The sequence below is a fragment of the Halichoeres trimaculatus genome, unplaced genomic scaffold (assembly GCF_033239565.1).
Source record: "Halichoeres trimaculatus isolate MK-OKI-2021-1 unplaced genomic scaffold, fHalTri1.1 fHalTri1_scaffold_18, whole genome shotgun sequence".
Classification (NCBI taxonomy): Eukaryota; Metazoa; Chordata; class Actinopteri; order Labriformes; family Labridae; genus Halichoeres; species Halichoeres trimaculatus.
In genome coordinates, this window is record NW_027437196.1 from 20988608 (window position 1) to 21009666 (window position 21059).

At 41.3% G+C, this 21059-nt stretch overlaps 1 protein-coding gene across 1 annotated transcript in view; it reads left to right on the forward strand.

The window, feature by feature from the left end:
- The first annotated feature begins 1897 nt into the window (after positions 1-1897).
- Positions 1898-21059, forward strand: part of olfm3a (olfactomedin 3a) — a 51359-nt gene continuing 32197 nt past the window's right edge. Inside the window, exon 1 of the mRNA XM_074692907.1 lies at positions 1898-2272. Coding sequence (XP_074549008.1) covers positions 2153-2272 — 120 coding nt within the window. The 5' untranslated portion in view covers positions 1898-2152. The remainder of the gene's footprint in view (positions 2273-21059) is intronic.

Sequence of the window (21059 nt, forward strand, 5' to 3'; positions counted from 1 at the left end):
GTGGAAGGTGGCAAGGGCTGTAGCAGGGACTCGAGGGAGGCACTAGAACAAAGCAGCAAAAAGACAGGATCGGTAAACAAGCTTCACAAGAAAAGGTACTCAAAAACGCGAGATCAGGTATACTCATCACAGAGGAGGCCAAACTACCACGAAGCAAGACGGAATCCACTGGCGCCGGTCCACACCTGACGAGCGTCTTAAGAAGCCGGCGCCTGATTGTAGATCTGCTGCAGCCGTGCAGGCTGCAGCCGCGGGAGAGAGGAACAGGGAGGGGAGGGGGAAGGAGAGGAGCGCTCCCAGAGCGCAGCAGATTCACCACACATACACATCATCTTTAACCTAATGTTTGCTTTTCTGTGTTGTCCTTGAATGAAACAAAGGGGATTTAATGCAAAATTACAGCCAAAGTAAAAATAAAGTTGCAAGATGTTCCACAAATTACAACTGTGAGGCTGAATTTATAAACTCACCTAACTGCACAAATTTAAGATTTAAGATAGGCAGAATTGGGGGCGTGGCCTCTTTGACCAACAGGTGGAAGATTTGCAGTATGCTAGGTCAGTGGTCAGTCCAAAGTGGGGGCCACCAGGGAAGGCTCAGGAGATTGCAGGGAGGAAAATTATTATTATTATTATTTATTTTCATTTTTTTATTTCATTTCATTCTTTTTTTGTTTTGTTTTATAACCATTTGTCCGGATCATACAGCACTCAGACTGCCATAAACTTCGGAACCCCAAGTTTCTGATTGTACCTAACCACACCTTGTGTGACAGCCGTAATTACGACGTGATGATGTCATGATCCCTGCTGACCTGGTGGTTTGTGCCTGTTATAAAGCTTTTTTAAGAACTAAACTGAACTTTGAGTCTCTTTCCCTGTCTAACCACTGACTACAAATAAGAAAGGCTTATACCACCTCGGCTGACAGAGCCTTGAAATGCCTTCTCCCTTTTGCAACAGCCTACTTATATGAGTGCAGCTTTTTTTTGTTACTAATTTACTGTTGTAAACAATAATAATTATTGAAAAAGTGAATAAATGTCAGAAAATACATTCTTAAAGTTGACATTTCTCTATATCTTTACATCAAATGCTGTTTGGGGCCTTGGCATAGTAAAGTTTGGGAACCCCTGAGTAGGAGTCCCCTTAGCGAATTCAGTCTCTGCACCTTAATCTACAGGCCATGTTTGAGGTGTTGGAGCCTTTTGGAAATATGTTCTAGTTAACATCTAACGAATAATCCATTTTAGGGCTGATAAGTTCAAATGTGCTACACATTGAGAGTCAGAGCTCTACATCTCATCATGTTTACTGAGCAAAGACAGAAATAGAAGAAGATTAAGAGGAAACACATAGAACACAATCTCGGTCTTCAAGATGAGTCCTCAAGAAGGTGATTTTCATCATCTCTAAAAACAACATTTAGTGCCACTTGTGTCAAAAAAAAAAATCCTGAGCTGAAATGCCCTAAATCGTAACCTGATGACCTTCAACATTTTTTTTTTTTTTTTTTAAGACTAAAGAGAAAAATAAATCATGATGCAGAGCTCGTTTGAATCCACAGAGAGCACCTGGACCTGAGTCAGGACAACATAAAAATTAATGGGCAGATTGAAGATTGTCAAGGAGACACATCCGGAGGAGTGTCTCAAAGTCATGGACACACACAGTCAAAGAGGGACTATCATTGCTATTGATTAGTTTCACCTCACAGAAACACTGAGTTGGTCCATTTTTTTTTTAGCTGTGTTTATCATTAAATGATGTAAAACCACACACAGTCAGCTCACAGACCCTCTCTTTCTCCTTTATCTGTTTGAAACTTAAGGACAGAGTCTGAAGGTGAGTCTGAAGGTAATCTTCATCCTGATAACCTGACAGCGTCACAGCATTAAGCAGGTAGATGGTTGCTGTAGATAGATGTGATGTGATGTCACGTCCTCGTTGCGCCTCCCCTGCAGTCTGCTGCTCCTCAGATATTTGAACATTTCCTCCTCTCTGAAAACTTTTCTCCTCGGCTCTGGCTGCAGTGTGTGCGCGGGGAGCGGAGGCTGTGATGCCGCTGAGCGTGTGGTCGCTGTGCCTCCGTCGGAGCGCTCTCTGTGCGGGAGAAAGGTGCTGAGGTGGGCTCAGACAGGAGCAGGAGATCTATGTTTGAGGACTGCACCCCGGAGAGAAGAGGCTGCCCGGAGCCCGTCAGCATGCGGCTCCTGTTGAGTGTTCTCTACCCCGTCCTCTTCCTCACCGTCTTCGGATTATACCCCTCCATGGTGAGTTACGGATTACGCTTCCTTTTCTAATCTCAGTCTACCACTTGTTCCATCAGAGGGCTGCTTTAGTCATTGGTTTTTTCGTTGTTTTATAAATACTGTCAGGACTTTTCTCTCCATTAACCCTCACACTGATAGGTGTCAGTCATCTGTCAGAGGCTGTCACGCCAAACTTCACGTAGAAGTCTGACAATTTAATATCACTTTATTTACCTTGAAAATCATTGAGGGGGAGATGAAAAGATTTCTAAATCCAATGAAAGCTTTATTTATTGGTTTGTTGAATGCACCATCGAACATAATGCCATCGTGGTAATTGAATAGCAGCAGCCCTTTTCCTGCGAAAGTGCCCCAAAACAAGAAGTACAAACCTCAAGTTAAAGTTTGGAAAATGTTAATTTTATTTGTAAGTAATCAATGTGATGCATTCTTAACAGATTTAGCTAATTTCTTCGATGTATTTGAGTGATATTTTATTGGAAACATGGATTTCAAAAGCGTAAAAACATTTCAGTGCTGCATTTCAAAGAAGAATCAGCAGTCACACAGAAAGCAGATCCTTTGTCCCTTCTACCTCAATACTAAGTTTACTGCATTCACTAAAATCTGTTGCATGCAGAAACGCTCCTCTTCTCATTCCTGCATGTTACCCACTTGTGGATCCTGTCTCTCTGTGAGCTGAGTGCGTTATAATGAAATTGTGAGAGTCTGCATTAAGCGGCAGAGGCATGGCAGGGTATTGATTGAATTCTGCTGAATACGTTGCGATGCTTTAGACTCAGATTCTTTCATTTGTGTCTGTTTACCTCAGCAGAAGCATTGTTATGTTCTGTCAGGGACGTTACCCCCTCCCCTCACAGGACTCCGTCTCCTTTGTCTTGATTTAATCTCCTGCTCCTGCTTCTGCTGGTTTGTCTTCGTGCTGCTTCACCTGAGGCAGAATCGAGGAAATAGTCTGAGCAGTGATTTGTAGTTCTGGACTGAAGGAGAGATGGAGTAAGCATGAGTAAAGCTGACAGCTCTGTCTGTGAGTCTCTGTATGATTAATGGAGAAATCAATGTGAGGCTCGGGTCCTCTGCTGGTGAGCTGAGGAGCTGAGGAGCTGTCCACTCTGCGGTGCTGAGGAGCTGTCCACTCTGTGGTGCTGAAACTTCCCCACACAGGCTCTGCTGTCCATCTTTCCCAGCGTTTCATTTGCAGTTTTCTGAACATTCAGACTCAAAGATGAAAATTTGTACATCAGGGTGAAGTCTTCAATCCCTGAATCCTTGATTCCAGACTGTTAAGAGTTAAATGTTTTATTTTATAAACAGAAAATGAGACTGTGGCTATTGGCATTATGTTGGTGTCTCACAAGATACTTGAAAATGGATACATGCTCAAGGCTATTTAAATTAGTGAGATGGAAAATGAAAATAAAATCCTTTATAAACAGCAGAGGGCGCTTTTTTCTGTGACTCCTCTTGTTGAACACTGTTTAGTAGCAGAAAATATGCTTGACTGTACAATTTTTTTTTTATTTTTCTATTAATAGTCTTGGTATCTTTCCTGGTGCATGTGGTGAGCATTTTCCCTACGCCTACTCAGCAGTTTAAAGAGAGGACAACACAGGAGTTTATGACAATATTAGAGCTAGGGATGGGTACCAAATTAGGTACTTTATAGGTACCGACCAAATTCTGTCAAAAGTACCGCGCACCAATTCACATAAAATCAAAAGGTACCATGTTTAGGTACCTAAACGCATCCTTGTGACTGTGAGGGAGTGGAAGAGTATGCAATTTTCTATGCTGGACATAAAAATAGCATTGCAAGGTTACATAATGAAGAACAAATATATTAAATTTAAAAAATGTCATTTTTTTTATTATACAAAATAATGTTTAGTACCACATTAAAAAAAAAGTACCAAAAATTAAATTGGTACCGTTGAGTACCAATACCGATTGCCAGGTACTAGGCTTCCGTACCATATTGTTTGAAATGTGAAAGGTAACCATCCCTAATTAGAGCTTCTTGAGGGGGTGCAATTATATACAAAACTTTTTTCTTTTTTCGTTGATCTGTCTTTGTATCTCTATGATCCAGCAGAAGTACTCATGTGTCCTTTCAAAGTAAAAGCACGTATGTTACAAAGTAGGAATTAAGTAACGTCTGTGTAAGGCAATAAAAAGGCAAAACTAACCAACATAAATAAAAGCTTTAGGAAACAAACTGTTGTCTTAAAGCAAAACATAAACCGGGTTAAGTACTGTAAACCCAGTCCTGTGAAAAGTATTCATTGTGAGTTGAGTATGCATCACAGGATTCACCCCCGGAATCGGGTTTATTCTTTCTTTCATTTATCAGGAGAAAATGTAACAGAGTTACAGCTGCTTCTGCCTCTTTGATTGTTTTACACCACAGGTGTGTAAATGCAAAAGGAGCTGTGTGTATTTTGTTATTTGAATTTGTTATCAGTGAAGAACCTCTGTGAAGAAATAACAGATAAATCAACCAACCATGAAAAGAATCACAACAGCTGCCTCGGTGCTGGGCAGATCTCATTGTTGCTTTAACACACAGCTCTGATATCGACTCTCTTCTCTCTCTTTACATTTCTGAATTATGTCTCTGCAGTGTTTCCTCTGATGGCTACTGCTCAGCTGAGCTTCATCTGTCTGTGATGAAATCACTGCCATTCAGGAATATGAGGAGCTGGAGCTGCATGCAGATCTCTGCCCTGACGGCATTGAGTGTTTGAAATGATCAGAGAAAGCAGACCTTTAGTGGTCTTACACTAAGCTGGGAATAATAGAGCCGTCAGTTACAGGCTGTCAGACCTTGGATATAAGGCGTTGTTCATTTGAGGAAGGGGTGGCAGCCTCTAAGTGTTGGTGTTTTTCTTCTCCTCATGTGTTCAGGGAAGTTACTTTCATTTAGCTCAGACCTGCTCTGGATAAGCAGGTTTAAACCCAGGCTAATAAAATGGGTTCTCTTTGTTGTAGTGGGGAGTTATACGCTTGGACAGATATTACCTCTGCAGTGTACACAACAGATCCCCAAGGAGCCTTTGTGAGAAAATGAAATATTTGCATAGTGTAGTTTTCCCTTATGGTCTGTGCCAGCCGGGTAATTACACGGCGGCTGCCAACGGCACTGTGTTCCTCTCATCATGATCAGAATGATGACTGGAATCTGTGTTTTATGATTACACATAATATCCTGCACCTGGAGGATGTATCGATCAGAGGACGAGAAGGAGAGGTAATAGACTTGAGGAAACTGACGTCAGAGCGCTGCCACATTTCAATCGTCCACTTTAAACACAGTACTGACATAAAACAGCTCTTTAAGACGTCACAGCTAATGGCTTAAGGCCATTTGGAGATTTTTGATGGAATCGCATTGATTTTATGTAAGATATAGTTTTCTTTTATCACAACTGACAATCAGTGTTCATCTTTTTTATTATCTTTTAATGTGGAACCGGCTGCAGCGCTCAAGGTTTCTCCTGGAGCCAGATAAGAGGTTCTTTCAGGCTTTATTTAAATACAGTTACAGCCACTAACTGTCATGATTTAATGCTTATATGAGAAGAAAAAAACTTGTCAATGTCAGGGACAAGATTATTTAATAGACATACTTTGATCAGATGCAATTTCTCCCCAAAATTCTAGATTTACTGACCAATGAAGTATCAGGAAAAACAGTTTCAAAGGCAAAAACAGGAGGAAAACAAGCCCATGGTTGATGTGAAGAGGATTTATTTCGGATAAACAGATGTCTGCTTTGTCAGTTCATCCTCCTCCTGAGGACAGACCTGGCAAAGCTTGACTTTTGACGTTTTACTCAGCTGCAGCACGATGTTGTTTCAACAAAACACTTTTTTCAGTTTCATACCACTGAAGGACAGCGGAGTGAAGCTTCTGGTGAACCCACCGTTTACAGAGAAACTGAGTCTCAACACGAACAGATAGACAAGGATAAAATTATCTATAGTGTCTTCCCCAAACAGTTTTTATTTTGCACACATCTGGAGGAAAATTAACATCACTTTTTACCCAAACACACAGTTGCTTCTCATGTTGCTTTTTGGGGGCACTGGTTGAGTTTAGTGTGTCTTAGCAGGCGGTGGGGCTGCAGCCCTCGTTGCACTGGTCATATAACCGATTCATGGTCCCACAGTATTGGTGTGTGTCAATCCTCCAGTCTGCTCCTACAAATTAATGTGAAAAGCTGCACAATAAAGCTAAATGTATTTATATATTCATGAATTATTTTAGCTGATCACACAGTAAACAATGCTGCATATGTAAAGGAAGTTTTGGCTGCTGATGTTACAAACAGTTGTCCATCGTTCTTGGAGGCAAACTCCAGGTGATTTTTCTTATGGTAGTGAATTGGCCTTGAGACTGGCCCACAGAGAACAAATTGCAGAATGAAGCAATGCTTGAACATTTTGCACCTTTTTAGTCATTTAGACTCAAAGTGTTGTCAAAACAGGTTCTAGTTTGGAAACTCTACAGGGTGGGCCAGAAAGATTTACCCATTGTATATCTCCATTTTGTTTGCTTAGCTTTTGTCCTAGAAACTTAAAATTTTGGATAGTTTCTCTTAAAAGGCATAACTTTTGATGTACCTGAGTTCATTTGTTAAGTCTTAATGATTGTTGAGTATGGCATTGAAGGGTAAGCGCGATCAGATTGTGGCCTTGAAGGAGGCTGGACTGACAATGATGAAAATCATGAAAAAGGTGAATGTTTGTCGTAAGACTGTCTACAATGTCATGAAACGATACAAAGAGACTGACAATACCACCAGCAAGCCAATCCCTGGAAGAAAACGTTCAGTCCGGACCAAAAGGGTTGTTGAGATGATGAGAAAGAGAATCTAAAGGAATCCTCGCAGGAGCATGAGGGCAACAGCAAAGGAAGTGAACACCTCAAGAACTTCACTGAGAAGAATCGTCAAACAGGATCTCGGACTGAAAGCTCTAAAAATGCAACACAGACAACTGATTTCAGCTGCTTCTAAAAAAAAAAAAACGGCTTGACAGGAGGAAAATGATGCTGCAGGAGATCCAGAGTGCTGCAGACAAAGTCCTGGTTTGGTCTGATGAGAAGATCTTCACTGTTCAGGCAGTGAACAATTCCCAGAATGATGGGGTTTATACACATAGAGCACGGCACCTCCCTAAAGGCTGCAGAACTCATTTTCATCATCAGAAGCCAGCTGGAGTCATGGTGTGGGCTGCTGTCACATCTGATGGCTCAAAGTCTCCTTTGGTCTTCATTCAGGAGGGTGTGAAAGTGAACAGCCAGGTGTACCTTCAAATGCTTGAAGAAAAAGTGTTGCCTTGGTGAACCAATGTGTTTGGAAACCAGCATGTCTTCACACAAGATGGTGCACCAGCTCACACATCCAATGTCACACAGGCCTGGTGCAAGCAGCACTTTCCTGGCTTCTGAGACAAAAACATGTGGCCTCCGTCAAGTCCAGACATGAATCCAATGGACTTTGCGATCTGGTCTATCCTGGAGAGGGAGGTCTCAAGAGTATCTCACAGCAGTGTCAACGCTTTGAAGACAGCTCTGATGAAGTCATGGTCAAAACTTGATGCAGAGACAGTGCGGCGCTCATGCCAGGCAGTGCCAGGTCGTCTCCAGGCTATGATAAAGACAAAGGGTGGCCATGTTGAGATCTAAATCTTTTTGGCGACAGAGAATAAAGTATAGAAACTGTGTTCAATGTTTGTTATGCTTGTCTGCAAGCATTTTTGGATAGTGCGGAAAAAACAATGAGTAAATCTTTCTGGCCCACCCTGTAAGCCTTTTCATTAATGGTCTGAGCTCAGTTAAACAGCCAATTACTGTAACAGCCATGTCCTCTGTGTTGCGTGCTGCCGCGTTGTTCTCTAAGGTAATGTGGTCAGCAAACTGTTGTCTTTTCTTTGATAACACAGACTTTTACTGCTCTTTATTTGCTGCTGAATGAATAACAAATGATGTGCATGCGTGTGTGAAATAAAACTTGATTTACTGTAAGTAATGTGGATATTCATGAGCGGTTCTTCTCGGTGTAAACAGGAGTGGGATGGAGCTGTGTGTAGGCACTCGTCCTGTGTTGTATCACAGTGAGTAGGCAGCTGTGTGAGTAGGTGTAGGCGAGCATACACACCCACCCACATGCAGGCACACAGGAGTCTGATCCACTTTCAGTATAAAAGTCAGTTTCTCCTATTTACTGCTTCAAGGCCCGTTTGCAATGATTCAGGTTTTTGATCAAAGTTTTGATCAGACATGAAAAAAAACGATCACAGCTGTGGAGGAGGGGTTAATCCTGCAGAGAAAATGTTCCTTTCTTTCACCGATACGACCCCCTGTTGATCATTAATCAGAGAAAACACAGGAAAAGCGTTCTTTGAAGCGATGTGTGTTGTACGGCTGAGGGGCTCCTCTGCCAGGAGCTGATGTTTCCTACTTGTTAGAAAATCCGTTTTCAGCTTTCATTAGCCTGTACCTGCATGAAAGGAACATTTGTCTGGCACAGATTCCATGTTAGAAGGTGTAGGAACACACACACACACAAACACACATGCACAGATGAACACAGCCATTAGCCAAAGAGAAGGAAGGCTGGAGGATTCATGTTTCACATTGCTGTTCCCAAATTAAAGAAGACATCCTCTAACTGCGTGAGCACAAACAAAGCAAACAAGAAGCTGCTCGTCTGCGGCTCGGTCATTAACGTGATGCTGCATGTTTCACCTGTGAGGCAGGGAGCGGGGTGTCAGAGCTGATGGTCTGAAGAGGAAGAAAGAAAGTCCGCTGAAGAAAGATGTGAAACGTTTACAGGGAAGCAGAGTAAACATGAGAGCGAACTGCTCAAAGAGATGTTCCCAACATGAGCCTGTGTGAAGTTTTAATGAGCTCACTGTCGCAACTTTTGAATGCATGGTCAGGTTAAGGCTTTTATGAGGGAAAAAAAGGGTTTGTTTTGTTTATTAAAATCAGTAAAAAGTAGAGAAGTTTAAATTAACGTCCAAAGAGAGCTGTGATACAAACTGATACTAGAGTGGTTCCTTCACATCCACCAAAAATATTTCTAAGATTTTTTTTTTTTTTAATGTCACTTGTAATTCTTTAAACGCTGAAGAAAGCAGTGTTTGTTAAAAGGAGTTTCTAAAATCTCTCTCCAGTTCTGATAAAAGATCAGAGGTTTTATGCTGAGCTACTGCGTATTTTTGCTCAGCTTGTTTCTCGGCTCTGAGTACAGCTTTCTTTTGTATCTAGATTTAAGATGTGTTTCAACAATTTTCTTGTTGGCAAAGATAAAAGCTGTTGGAGAATTTTAAATAATAAATTAATGACCTGTAATAAGCTGTTAGGATGGCTTCAGACCACACTGTATCAGAAAGAGCTGCAGGTCAACTGCAGCTAACCATGCGTAAAGAGTTTTTGTAGTTTGTCCGGCAAAGATATTTACTTTTTTCAATGCTGTGACTGAAAGGCAAATCATGCATGGAGGTCTCCTCCTCTCCAAAACAAACAGGTTCAGTTATTTCTGTAGTAAAAACTAATTGAAGCAGTTTGGGGTACAAATTCTGGTCTTGTTCCACTGCTTTAATGCCTGTTGATCCGTGCAAATGAGCCAGAAAGACACTTTCAAATTCAAAAGTCAACAGCTGAGCACAGGTAGAGAGATTTCATGGAACCAAACTTCCAAACGATTAAGAAAACTCCACCTCAGGACAACTTCAAAATACCTAAACAAAAAGTGTGTGTTAATGTGACTTTATTTCACTTTGATTTATTTAATCAGAGAGTAGAGATACTGACAGCTCATCTACACATCCAGACACAAAACAAGAGCAAACTGAACTAAGCTATTAAGTTTTGTGGGAGGGTTTGAGCCTGACTATTGGTGCAATATGTTTTGTGAATAACCTTGAGACTGAGTGGCAAGAGGTTTGAGATAAGTGACCACAATCCACTCTTAGTGAATTCACCTCATTGCTTTTAAGCTGATTTAAAGATGCTCTGAGGAGGATCTGTTTTAATTGCACTCCCTCACCACCTTGTGGCCCGGAGTCTCAGCACACGTAAATTACTTTTATTAAGGCGTGTGTTTATTTTGAAATTCACTGTAGATCAGATGGAAACAAATTTTTCTTTTTTCAAGACAACTTTTTACTGGATACAACACACTGAGGTAAGGTATTTATCAGTACTGTTATGTAGAGCTACAGTTTAAAACGTGACATCAAGCAAACGTTATAGTAGTCGGCTATATGCTAGCAACATCATCAGCCCGGTGCTCCAGCGTATCTGTAGGCTAACATGAGAACAAGTGAACACTGTCAGTTTGTAAGTAGTTCACGTTTAGCGCAGCTGGCAGTGGGGTTCTCTAAGACATGTCCGTAATGTGTAACGTAAGTGAATCCTGGTTATGTCCTGTCAGTCATCTACCAATCAGAGCCAACATAACCTCACTCTTCATTTTATTGATAGACTCTTAAGTTTGAACAGACCACTGCAGAATAACTGCTGACTGTGAGTTGAAATCATCACAAACAGTTTAGCCCCTGTGTAATAGGGTGTGTCTTAATGCATTAATTTTGTGTCTCCTCCGTACTTTTTTAGTGGCCATTTTGAAGACTGTCCCAAAGCGATAATTGCGCTCAGAGGAGAGAGGAGAGAGGATGGAGGAGATTGATCAGAGGAGCTATGATCAAGTAAACATGAGAGCTGCCTTTGCGGAAGTCTTTTCACTGACCGACATGCCCCCATACGGAATATCACTCTCTGATTGGACGCTGCAGCGGCTCAGACTTCTCTACATGAAACTTCACAAACACAACGGAGTTTAATGAGAGAAAAGACGAGCTGAGGATAGGCACAGAGGATCGTTCAGAAACTGATCATAAATCTGGTAATAAAGTATTTGTTGTGAGTTTAAAGCACAAAATACTGAACACAACCATCATCAAATCAATATAACAGAGGATTAATACAGAAAACTGACTGATAAATAATATCTTCCTGAGACACAATAAACCAGGTTACATTAATAAGTTTCAGAGGTCATGATCAGATGGGCTCTAGATAAAGGTTAAATAATTCATGAATAATCTCACAATTACGCATTTAACCGGTAAAGTGATCCTCGTGCATCTACACAGCACACATAATGAACAGAGAGCAGGTTTTCTTCATGGTAACGTGTTTGATAAACAGGTTAAAGGAACAGACAAATCTCTGTTACTGTTGATGTTTTATTAGTTATTACAGCGCACATGTGCAGACACACAAACACCTGTTAGAGCTGACTGACAGATGATCCAGAGGTGATCAGCTGATGCCGTCATCAATGAAACACATCGCTTCAGGTGACGCTCCAGAGGAGAGGATGTCCCATTGCTCTAAAAACGAATCTCCTCCATCCTCTCTCCTCTCTTCACTTCATCATGTCTCTCCCATCATCTCTGGTGGGAGGGACTAAGACGCAAGAAAACAACGCAAGTGGAGGAGGAAAGGATGGAACTTTATCGCTTTGAGACGCACCTAGGCTAATTAGCCTTTAGCTCAGGCCGTATCACTCTCTTGTTTATCTTTCTTCTGCTCTTCTGTCCTTTTTCTGTCTGACAGTTAGGCTCCTGTGTCCATCATCACTACAAAATTAGCCACAGAAATCGTTTTCAGAAATAGTTCTCACTACTGAACTTCGTCAGACGGTGTGGTGTTGTCATAGAGACCTTGACGTGCTGTAAATCAATCCAGTCTTGGACGACCCAAGCTGAAACCTGGGAAAGCAGCAATTTAAAATAACCTGTAACCTGCAATATTGGTGCTGATAATCTCATTTTAAAGTGTGGATTATGGTCAGGCATAAATCTAGATGGGAGACTTTTTCAGTATCACTTTTAGACTCCTCACAGCCCTTTTAAGATGTTTGTTATGAGAGCTGCAAGTTGACCTGCTTCAACGTTATCTGATTGATCTTGACACAAACTTCTTGCGTCATTTGTCTCTTTGCTCCATTTGATCATATCTAGTGAAGATATCATTTTTATCAACTTACTTTTTATTCTATTCTCCTGTTGAGAGCTTGTTTGTCCCTCCCTTGTTTGGGTTATTAGATTTTAGATTTGTTGGGCCGATACATTTTGTGACACATTTATGTTTGGGGGCTTGTGTTGTTAAGAAAATAAATATGTCTGGGTTTTAAAAATGATGAATAATCACCACTTAGCTCTGAATACTTTCTGTGTGGTTAGACTCAACCTTTTATAGCTTCTAGCTCACACCATTCATCCTCAGAATAGAGCTGTCATCAGGAGGAGGATTAATATGTATAATTATGAAATGCTTTACTTTTCTGTCCCTCATATAAGTTGATGATGGCTCTTTAAAGCCACTTTCCCTTGTTGGAGCTCTCCTCTCTCCTCTGGGTGAATGCATATGAATTAATAACAGTCTAAGTGTAATTACAGGAGTTAAGACATGATGCTGAAACTTGCAGAGGCATCCTCACAGCCCCCTCCTCTTTTCCTTCTCATCCTCTCTCTAATTACAGCCCAGGCAGTCTCCATATCAGACACAGATCACTGGATGAGAGCTGAAAGGAAGGACTTGAGAGGAGGGGGAGACATTTGTGGTCTTAATAAATTTATACTCTACTCAATCAACCAGAGACATGATCAGAAGCGGTGCTTGTTTTTTTCAAAGCAGAGAAGAGAAAATGAAATATAACTTATAGAACAGAGGAAGAGTTTGCCTAAAGTGGTAGTAATAGTTTAATTTGAGTTTTGTTTGCATTACTGTGGGCTTAATTAAATACTATCATTTGTTTTGAGCTGGCAGTTTCCACTATGTTAAGTAAAAGTAAATGATCAGGAGCCATGTAAAACTTGGTGGTTGTTTTCCTGCTAAATTAAACTTAAAACTTTATCACAAAATATATTTTCTCATAATTTTATTGCATAATTATACTCCTAAACCTGGTTCCCTGTATTTGGGGATTAATAATCAGGTTTGGAGCTGCTTCAGTCTGGTCAAAGGCTGTAAGGGCCTGTGTCCATCAATGCAGTTTCCTGGCTGACAGGGCTACTTTCAGCTCAAACCCAATTCACTTCATCATTTCCAGCTCTCAGCCTCCTTAGGGCCCCTAGAGTCAGCTGTCCTTAGTAAGAAAAGTGCTCTGCTCATGAGCACGGCCAGCACTAAAACTAGAGTTACTAAACATGAGCCCTAATGGCTGTGACAAGGTCCCTTAGTGCAAATTCTGGGTTTTGAACAGCGAAAAAAAAAAAAGAAAAAAAGTGAGGTTTATGAAGTGTAGGGATGGGTACCAAATTAGGTACTTTTATAGGAACCGACCAAATTCTGTCAAAAATACCGGGTCCTGATTCAGGTAAAATCAAATGGTACCATGTTTAGGTACCTAAACGCATCCTTGTGTTCGTAAGAGAGGGGAAGAGTAGACAATTTTCCATGTTGGACATGAACACAGCATTGCAAGGTAATATTTTGAAGAATAAATACGTTACATTGAAAAAACACATATATATTATTATTAATCAAATTGATATGTCTTACCACGTAAACACAAAAAAGTACCGAAAATTGGTACCGTTGAATACCGGTACTGATTGCCAGGTAGCGGGCATAGTTTTAAATGTGAAAGGGTACCCATCCCTTAAAAAGTGGGCCATATTTTTTCTCTTCTACTTATATTCTTACATCTAAATGACCAAATGTGAGTTCCCAGTTCTCCCAGTGGATTTTTTTAGCCAACATGTTGCACTGAATGTAACATAATTCCCAGAAATCAGAAATGCCCCTTACCACAGTTTATAACATCTGAAGTTCTTAGTTGATTTTTTGGCTCAGATTGTTACTCTGAGTGCCTAAAGAAAATAAATCCCAGACAGTTTTCCTCCACTGTGTCATGAACCAGTTAAAAAAATCTGACCTCATCATTTAAGCAGGTCTCATTAAGATTTCATTTAGATCTTGGTCAAATCCTGTACTTTTCAGCAGGAGAGTGGATTTTACAGACAGATTCAGGGATTTCTACAACATAAATGGCAGCTTGAAAATATAGCTCAAAGAGTCACACCTGCACACGTGTAAGTCTGCAAGCATCAAGTCCAGCCTTTGAAACCCACAATGAAGAATTCAATAAACTCTTCAGCCTTTGGCTTTCAAGGATACAACACTTTCTATTGGGCGCACAAATACATTAGTAATAATACCAACGATAATGTGTCATGTTCTCAAAGCAAATCATGAAGGCAGAAAGTCAGGATGAAGCCACCTCGTCTACTTGAATAGGTTTGGTTTAAGGACACCAGCCTCCTCTCTCTGTCTCCTGATGTCGAGTATCTCTCTGAAACAGCTTTGTGCTCAGCACTTCAACATGTGCTGCAGCTAAAACCTTGATACACCTGCAGGGTCACAGTTACTGAGCTGTAATTGGACAATCTGTGTTTAGAGGTGGGTTTAGAGAACAGTCACATTTCTGGAAAAGGTACAATAGAATAACAAGTAATTCTTCCTTCTTTCTTTTTACTCAATCATGTTTTCTTCCTCTTCCCTTCCTTTTGATCAGTTTTATTCCCTTCCTTTGTTTTTTATTTCTTCTGTTATTTTTTTGTCTTCCTTTCTTTATTTTCCCCTTTCCCTCCCACTGTCTCTTCCCTTCCTTCCTTCCTTCCTTCCTTCCTTCCTTCCTTCCTTCCTTTTCATTGTCCCTATCCTCTTACTCTTTCTATTATGCTTGTTTTTATTAGGCTGTTTCTTTTTTATGTCACTTGTTTTGTTTATTTTTTCCACATTTCTTGTCTTCTCTCTCTTCCTTTGCCTCTTTCTTTCCTTTACGCTCTTCCCTCTGTCATGAATGGTATCATATGTGAAGTGATGTTGGCTCAACAGTTCACGACAGTGACACTTTATGGTAGCAGCTTTGTTGTTACTGGTAGTGGGAAAATTCCTGGGCTCGCTGTATGTTGGTTGTAGTGAGCAGAACGTTCAGAGCTGTGAATTGAAATAAAAAGTTTTCCTTGAACACCATCCTTTCTTTCCTTTTTTCAAAGTGACATTTTTTCATCTGCAGTTATCTCCTGGGAAGTCTTAAGAGGAATATGTCTGCTGAAGTATCTGTTAGAGAGGAAACCTGCAGTGAGTAATCATAAAGGAAATCACTTTAAAGAAAATACTTTCAGCAAATAAATTTGAATAAATCTTCAAAGAAACTTCAGAAACACAGCCAGTACATTAATGAAAGGATCTGAGGGTGAGTTCAGACCAATTTTCTGGTTTTATTAGATTTAGTACTTTAAAAAATTGCTCATATTGCTTTCTAAAACCAAATAAGTGAGAACACGCCCATTCTTAAGTTCTGCAAGATCCTGTTTTCTATGTCAGCATCAGATCAAGGCTGAAGAGCAGATTAATTTCCCTCCTGCATACTGAAACCACTTCAGAGAATAATTAGAAAGAGAGAATTCAAAGGTCGCTAAAGAGCAGGAAATAATCAGGTGAACTACCTTTGTTGCTTCGTTCTGTGGCATTAATATGGCAGGGCTGTCCTTTTCCCTGAGTGGAAAGCTGTAATGAGCATGCTCAAACACTTAACACTGAGTGGCTGCAGAGACGTGAGCATGCTGAAGAGGCAGACGTCAATTAAAGGAGGGTTCTTATCCCGGCAGAATACTCCACCAGAATCACAAACTAAAAACCAGGGGCCTTAAAGATAGACTCAACAAGTCTGAAACACATCACAGAGCATCATGCTGTGATTTCATCAGGAGATCGTGTTAAGTGAGATTTGTCTTATCAACAGAGAGATTTCTAGACTATAAAAAATAAATCAACAAAGAAGCATTCAGATCTGAGGATATGTCTTTCCAGGAATAGAGGCAGCTTACTGTGTTTATGACTTTGATTTTGCACAAGTAGTCGAATGCAGTCTTTGTGTCAGTGTCAGACATTTTCTGGGTTCATTCATTTTGGTAAGAAGGTTCAAGCTAGTGGTCTGTGGAGCGTATCATGTTTGTTTGGACCAAAAATGATGCTCAGGTTACTGACTGAGAGTGAGTTTAGGAGGAGTGGATGGAAGGTTATTCTGCTCTGAATTTGTTTATTATACTTCACTGTATTTTACTTTACTTTACTTTACTTTAGTGGTTTAATATACAGAGACAATGCACATTAAAGGTCCCATATTATGCAAAAATCACTTAATTAAGTCTTTTGGTGAAATTTGTTGGTCTTTGGCTTTCCTCCCAGCCCAGAAAATGGGATATTCAATGACAAAACCTGTACTAAGTAGTGCTAATGAATGTAAAATCCTGACCTAAAAGGAGCTGTTTGGATTTTGGGGATTTGCCGACGTCAGCGATTCTTATTTTTGGCCACCAGAGCACATAACCCCCGTACCCCCTCCCCTCCCACTCTCCTCCCCGCTGCTGGAGAGATTTCTCTCCAACAGCAGGGAGGATAATGCAAAAGTTGAAGAGCCATCACTGCTTTGGTTTTGGCTGTAAACAGCCACATAGTTCCATGCACAAGCTTCCCATCTCGGAAGAAGACAAGACTCTGTGGCTGAGTTCATTTATCAAGGAAATGTGCCAGCTACACTCAGTAAAACTGTGCATGTGTGTGCTATTCACTTCACGGCCGACTGCTTTTCCAACTTTGGACAGTACAACAGAGGGCTAGCGAATGGACTGGTCCTGAATCCAGGCGCATTACCAACCATCCACCAACAAACCTCGGACCCTGGAAATGTGAGTATTTTAAATGCTGTGTGCTGTGGAGCAGATGTAAGAGCTTTTCCTCAGTGTCCCCCCTGTCTCTGTGTTAGCTTCAGAATGCTAACTTTAGCTGCAGTTAGCCTGTTGTTTTAGCCTGTAATGTTACGGTAAACGAGCTTGGCTGTTTTCTAAATATTGTGCACTCGGAGCTTGTGGCGCCACTCTCAGTGACGCTGAAGAGTGGGGCTGTATCAGCGGAGGCTCATTTACATATGAAGGTCACGCCCACTAAATCAGATCGATCTGAACAGAGGGGCTATGAGAGCCTGGAAACAATGCTGCTGTGCTTGATTTATTGGCTTTTTGGACCAAAACTTGTTACTACCATTTCATGAAGACATCAATGATCCATATTAAACTGCAGAAAAGAAGCACAGTATGGGACCTTTAATACACATTTCTGTAAATACGCCAGTTTAGCCAGGCTGACTAATTTCCAACCCTAGACTCTGGGGCAGGTGGCATGAGCACTGAAATGATTAAAATACATCATATAAAACTCTCCTCACCTATAGCCACGAGCTACGGGTAGAGACCAAAAGAGGAAGATCACGGATGCAAGCAGCTGAAATGAGCTTTCTCTGCAGGGTGTCTGGGCTCAGCCTTAGAGATAGGGTACAGAGCTTGGGCATCTGGGAGAGGCTCGGAGTAGAGCTACTGCTCGTCCACTGAGCCAGATGAGGCTCCCTGGGGAGGTGTTTAGGGCATATTCATCTGAGAGGAGACCCCAGGGTTAGACTTAGATCTCTTGATTGGCCTGGGAATGCCTTGGTATCCCCTCAGAGGAGCTGGTGGAAGTGGCCAGGGATAGGGGCCACGGTCTATGCTGATGGCACTGCTGCCCCCGCATCCCGGACCCGAATAAGTGGGGGAACATGACACGACGTGAAGTGACATCATTTGAAATTATATCCCTATAATAAAATGCTTGCAATAAAATACATCACAATCATTTAATAAAATGCAAATAAATTACAGTTTCAGAGCAGATGGTCACACACTTGACCATCACTCAGCCATAATTAAAAAAGTATCATGCTCCCTGAGCTGCGCTGGAAGAGTTTTCCAGGTTTAAGTATCACTCTCACAGAAAAACCAGCCTGACCATAAGCGGTCCTTCTGTTTGGAACTACACAGTCCCTTCAGCTGACAGACCTGGTACGCATGTCAGCAGATGTTTTCTGTCAGTGACTTGAAGCTTGAAGATCTGACCACAGTGTAATCTTACACATAGACACAGAGAGGGGAGATGGATGTGTGACACACTCTGTTACAAACTAAATATTATCTCTACAGTGATTGCTCTGGTGTCATTTCATGGATACTCCTTCACTGACGAAGAAAGTTCAAAGGCAGCTATCACAGATTGAGACGTCCATCACCCTGCTTCATCTGACAGAGGAGTAACTACAGTACAATCTGTGTCACAGCTACTTTGCATTCTGCTGCTGTGTGCATGTGTTATTCAGTGTGGCCTGGAGCTGTCCACAACATTTTACTCCTCTGATAGCGTCTGATGACTGTTTCATTATCATCCTCAGTGCTGCCTCTGACTGACATGCCGTCTTGTTCAGTCAGAAAACTCATTGAAGCAGACCCTCAGTAGCAGCGTGAGGGCGTGAACCAGATAATGCTGCAGCTCATTCAGACTCTGTGGAGGGCAGAATGTGCCGCTCTCCTGCAGAATTATCTATTCTATCTGCTCCCCGCCGGGGTCAAAGGAGGCAAAGAGGTGGCACGCCTCGAGGAAATTAATCTCCCTGCACGCCTTTCATCACAGTCTCACCTGGGAGAGAAGACGGCTCTGTCTTCTGCTGAGTCTGTCCTTCCTCTGTGAGGAGCAGAATCTCCCTCGAACCTCTTCATGCCGGCTGATTTGCTGTTTCTGCTTTCTTTGGTGGCGTCACCATCTGTCATTTCTGTCCTGAATGTGTGCACGACGCCAGGTACAGATCCCAGAAAGCTCGCAAAGTTCATCGTTCTCCCACCACTGCAGCTGGAACAGGAACTCGTTCAGGCAGTCTGCTCATCAGTTACAGTCCTGACATGTCTGTAATCCTCTGGTGGCTCTTTGTTTGGACAGGTTGATCGATGGGAGGAGAGATAGCATCTGTTTAGGTCTCTGTGAGGAAGCAGGCAGGACGGCAGCATCACTGTGAAACCCTGGTCCAGTTTATGAAATCTCTCAAACCTGGATTTGTCTTTTCTTTTATTTACAGATAATTTCATCAGTTTTATCACAGCACAGTTGTCCACAGTTTGACAACATATATGACCATACATAAAGTTTTTATGGCCATTGCAATGATTTCTGAGATTTAATTTTCATAACAGTTAATTTAAGCCCTGTCAGGTCTGTGTGTCAGGAGATATTTTGACTAACATTGAGATTAATACACCTCGCAGTGAAAAGCCTGATTCATATCTATAATGTAAATTAAGACATTTCCTCACCCTGATGACAGCAGGTTAGGATTTATGCCTGTTTTTCATACATGTGCACGACCAAAGGTACAGAGGCTTGTTATTATTGTGTGAATGTATGAAAGATGGCTGAGCCTTTCATTACAGTATTTTCTTCCATCTCACACAGCCCTTTCTGACACAACTTTGTATACATAGTAGTATGCATACTTTTCTTGAATGGCTCAATTACCTTTTCATAAGGCTGAAAGCTAAAATACTACAAAATTGTTTCCTCTTAAAAAGCAGACAACAGGCAGTTGGCGAGGGAAATCACTCTCCAACCTCTCCTTTCCTTAAAATTTCATTTTCAAACACACAAGAAGGGTGAACAAGAGGGAGATAGCTTCATAAAAAAGTACACTAAATAAATCAGTAAACAAACAAACAAAAATGAGTGGTTGAGATGGTTGCTTCGATCCCTGGAGCGTTATGTATCCAGACAGCCCTATGATGTGTGGCATTATCAGACCAGCTCAACGGGTGAACGGGTCTATAAATACTCAGAGCAGGGCAGCATTTGAAAGCTGAAGTGATATGTTCTTGCTTTATTAAAAAAAAAATCATGCACTTTGTTAAAAAAAATGTACAATTCTGTTTCCAGCTGACCTTCCTGCAGTGGAAGCAGCTATCATGGTTATTTTTATGGACTCACAAGCCATTTAAAATCAGTCTAAACTGGCTGATAAGCCTCATAATGATATACAATGTTAAAGACACAACAATAAAAATAACCATATCATCATTTTCTGTTCTTTTCCCTAGTGTATGGTCTCAGATACTCATTCAGAGTATCTGAGACTATTAAAAAACATTTCTAATAGATTACCTTCACCTCTAATAATCTGTATGAAGAAATCCAATCAGGTTTCCTCTTACAACACAGCACTACTCTACTCTGAGTCACTAACAACCTCTCCTCAGACTCTGGACGTGTCTTCATCCTCATTCTCCTTGACCTCGCTGCTACCTTTGATGCCATTAACCCCACCATCCTCCTCTACCGCCTGGAATCAACTCTCCACATCAGAGGCACCACTCTTCCTCGAATAAAAAGGCACCTCCAGGGTTCAGTGGCTGGTCCTTTCCGATTCATCCTCTGTGTTCTCCCACTGCAACATTAAATGTCCCTACAACCTCTGTTGTCACTGCTACACCAACAACATCCAGGTCTTCATCTCCACCAAAACCATTCCCAAGGCAACCCACTCCATGCTGACCACTTGTCTCAGAAATAAAATCCTGGATGCAAAACAGCTCCCTTCAGCTCATCTGTGATAAATCAGATGTACCAATCATTGGTCACTCATCCCTCACCAAAATCACCCACAACACAAGTAACTAAATCTGCTTTTTTTCACACCTCAAAATTGTTGTGTATGACCATCCATCACTCTCCTTTCTTATGGCTGATATAAGGCAATAGCATTCTGTAGCTGTTATGTATGCAACAGACAGTGCACTTAGAGGGTGTTACGACACTGTAGCTTTACGGCAGTTCACGTGTAGAGGCTGTGTTAAGG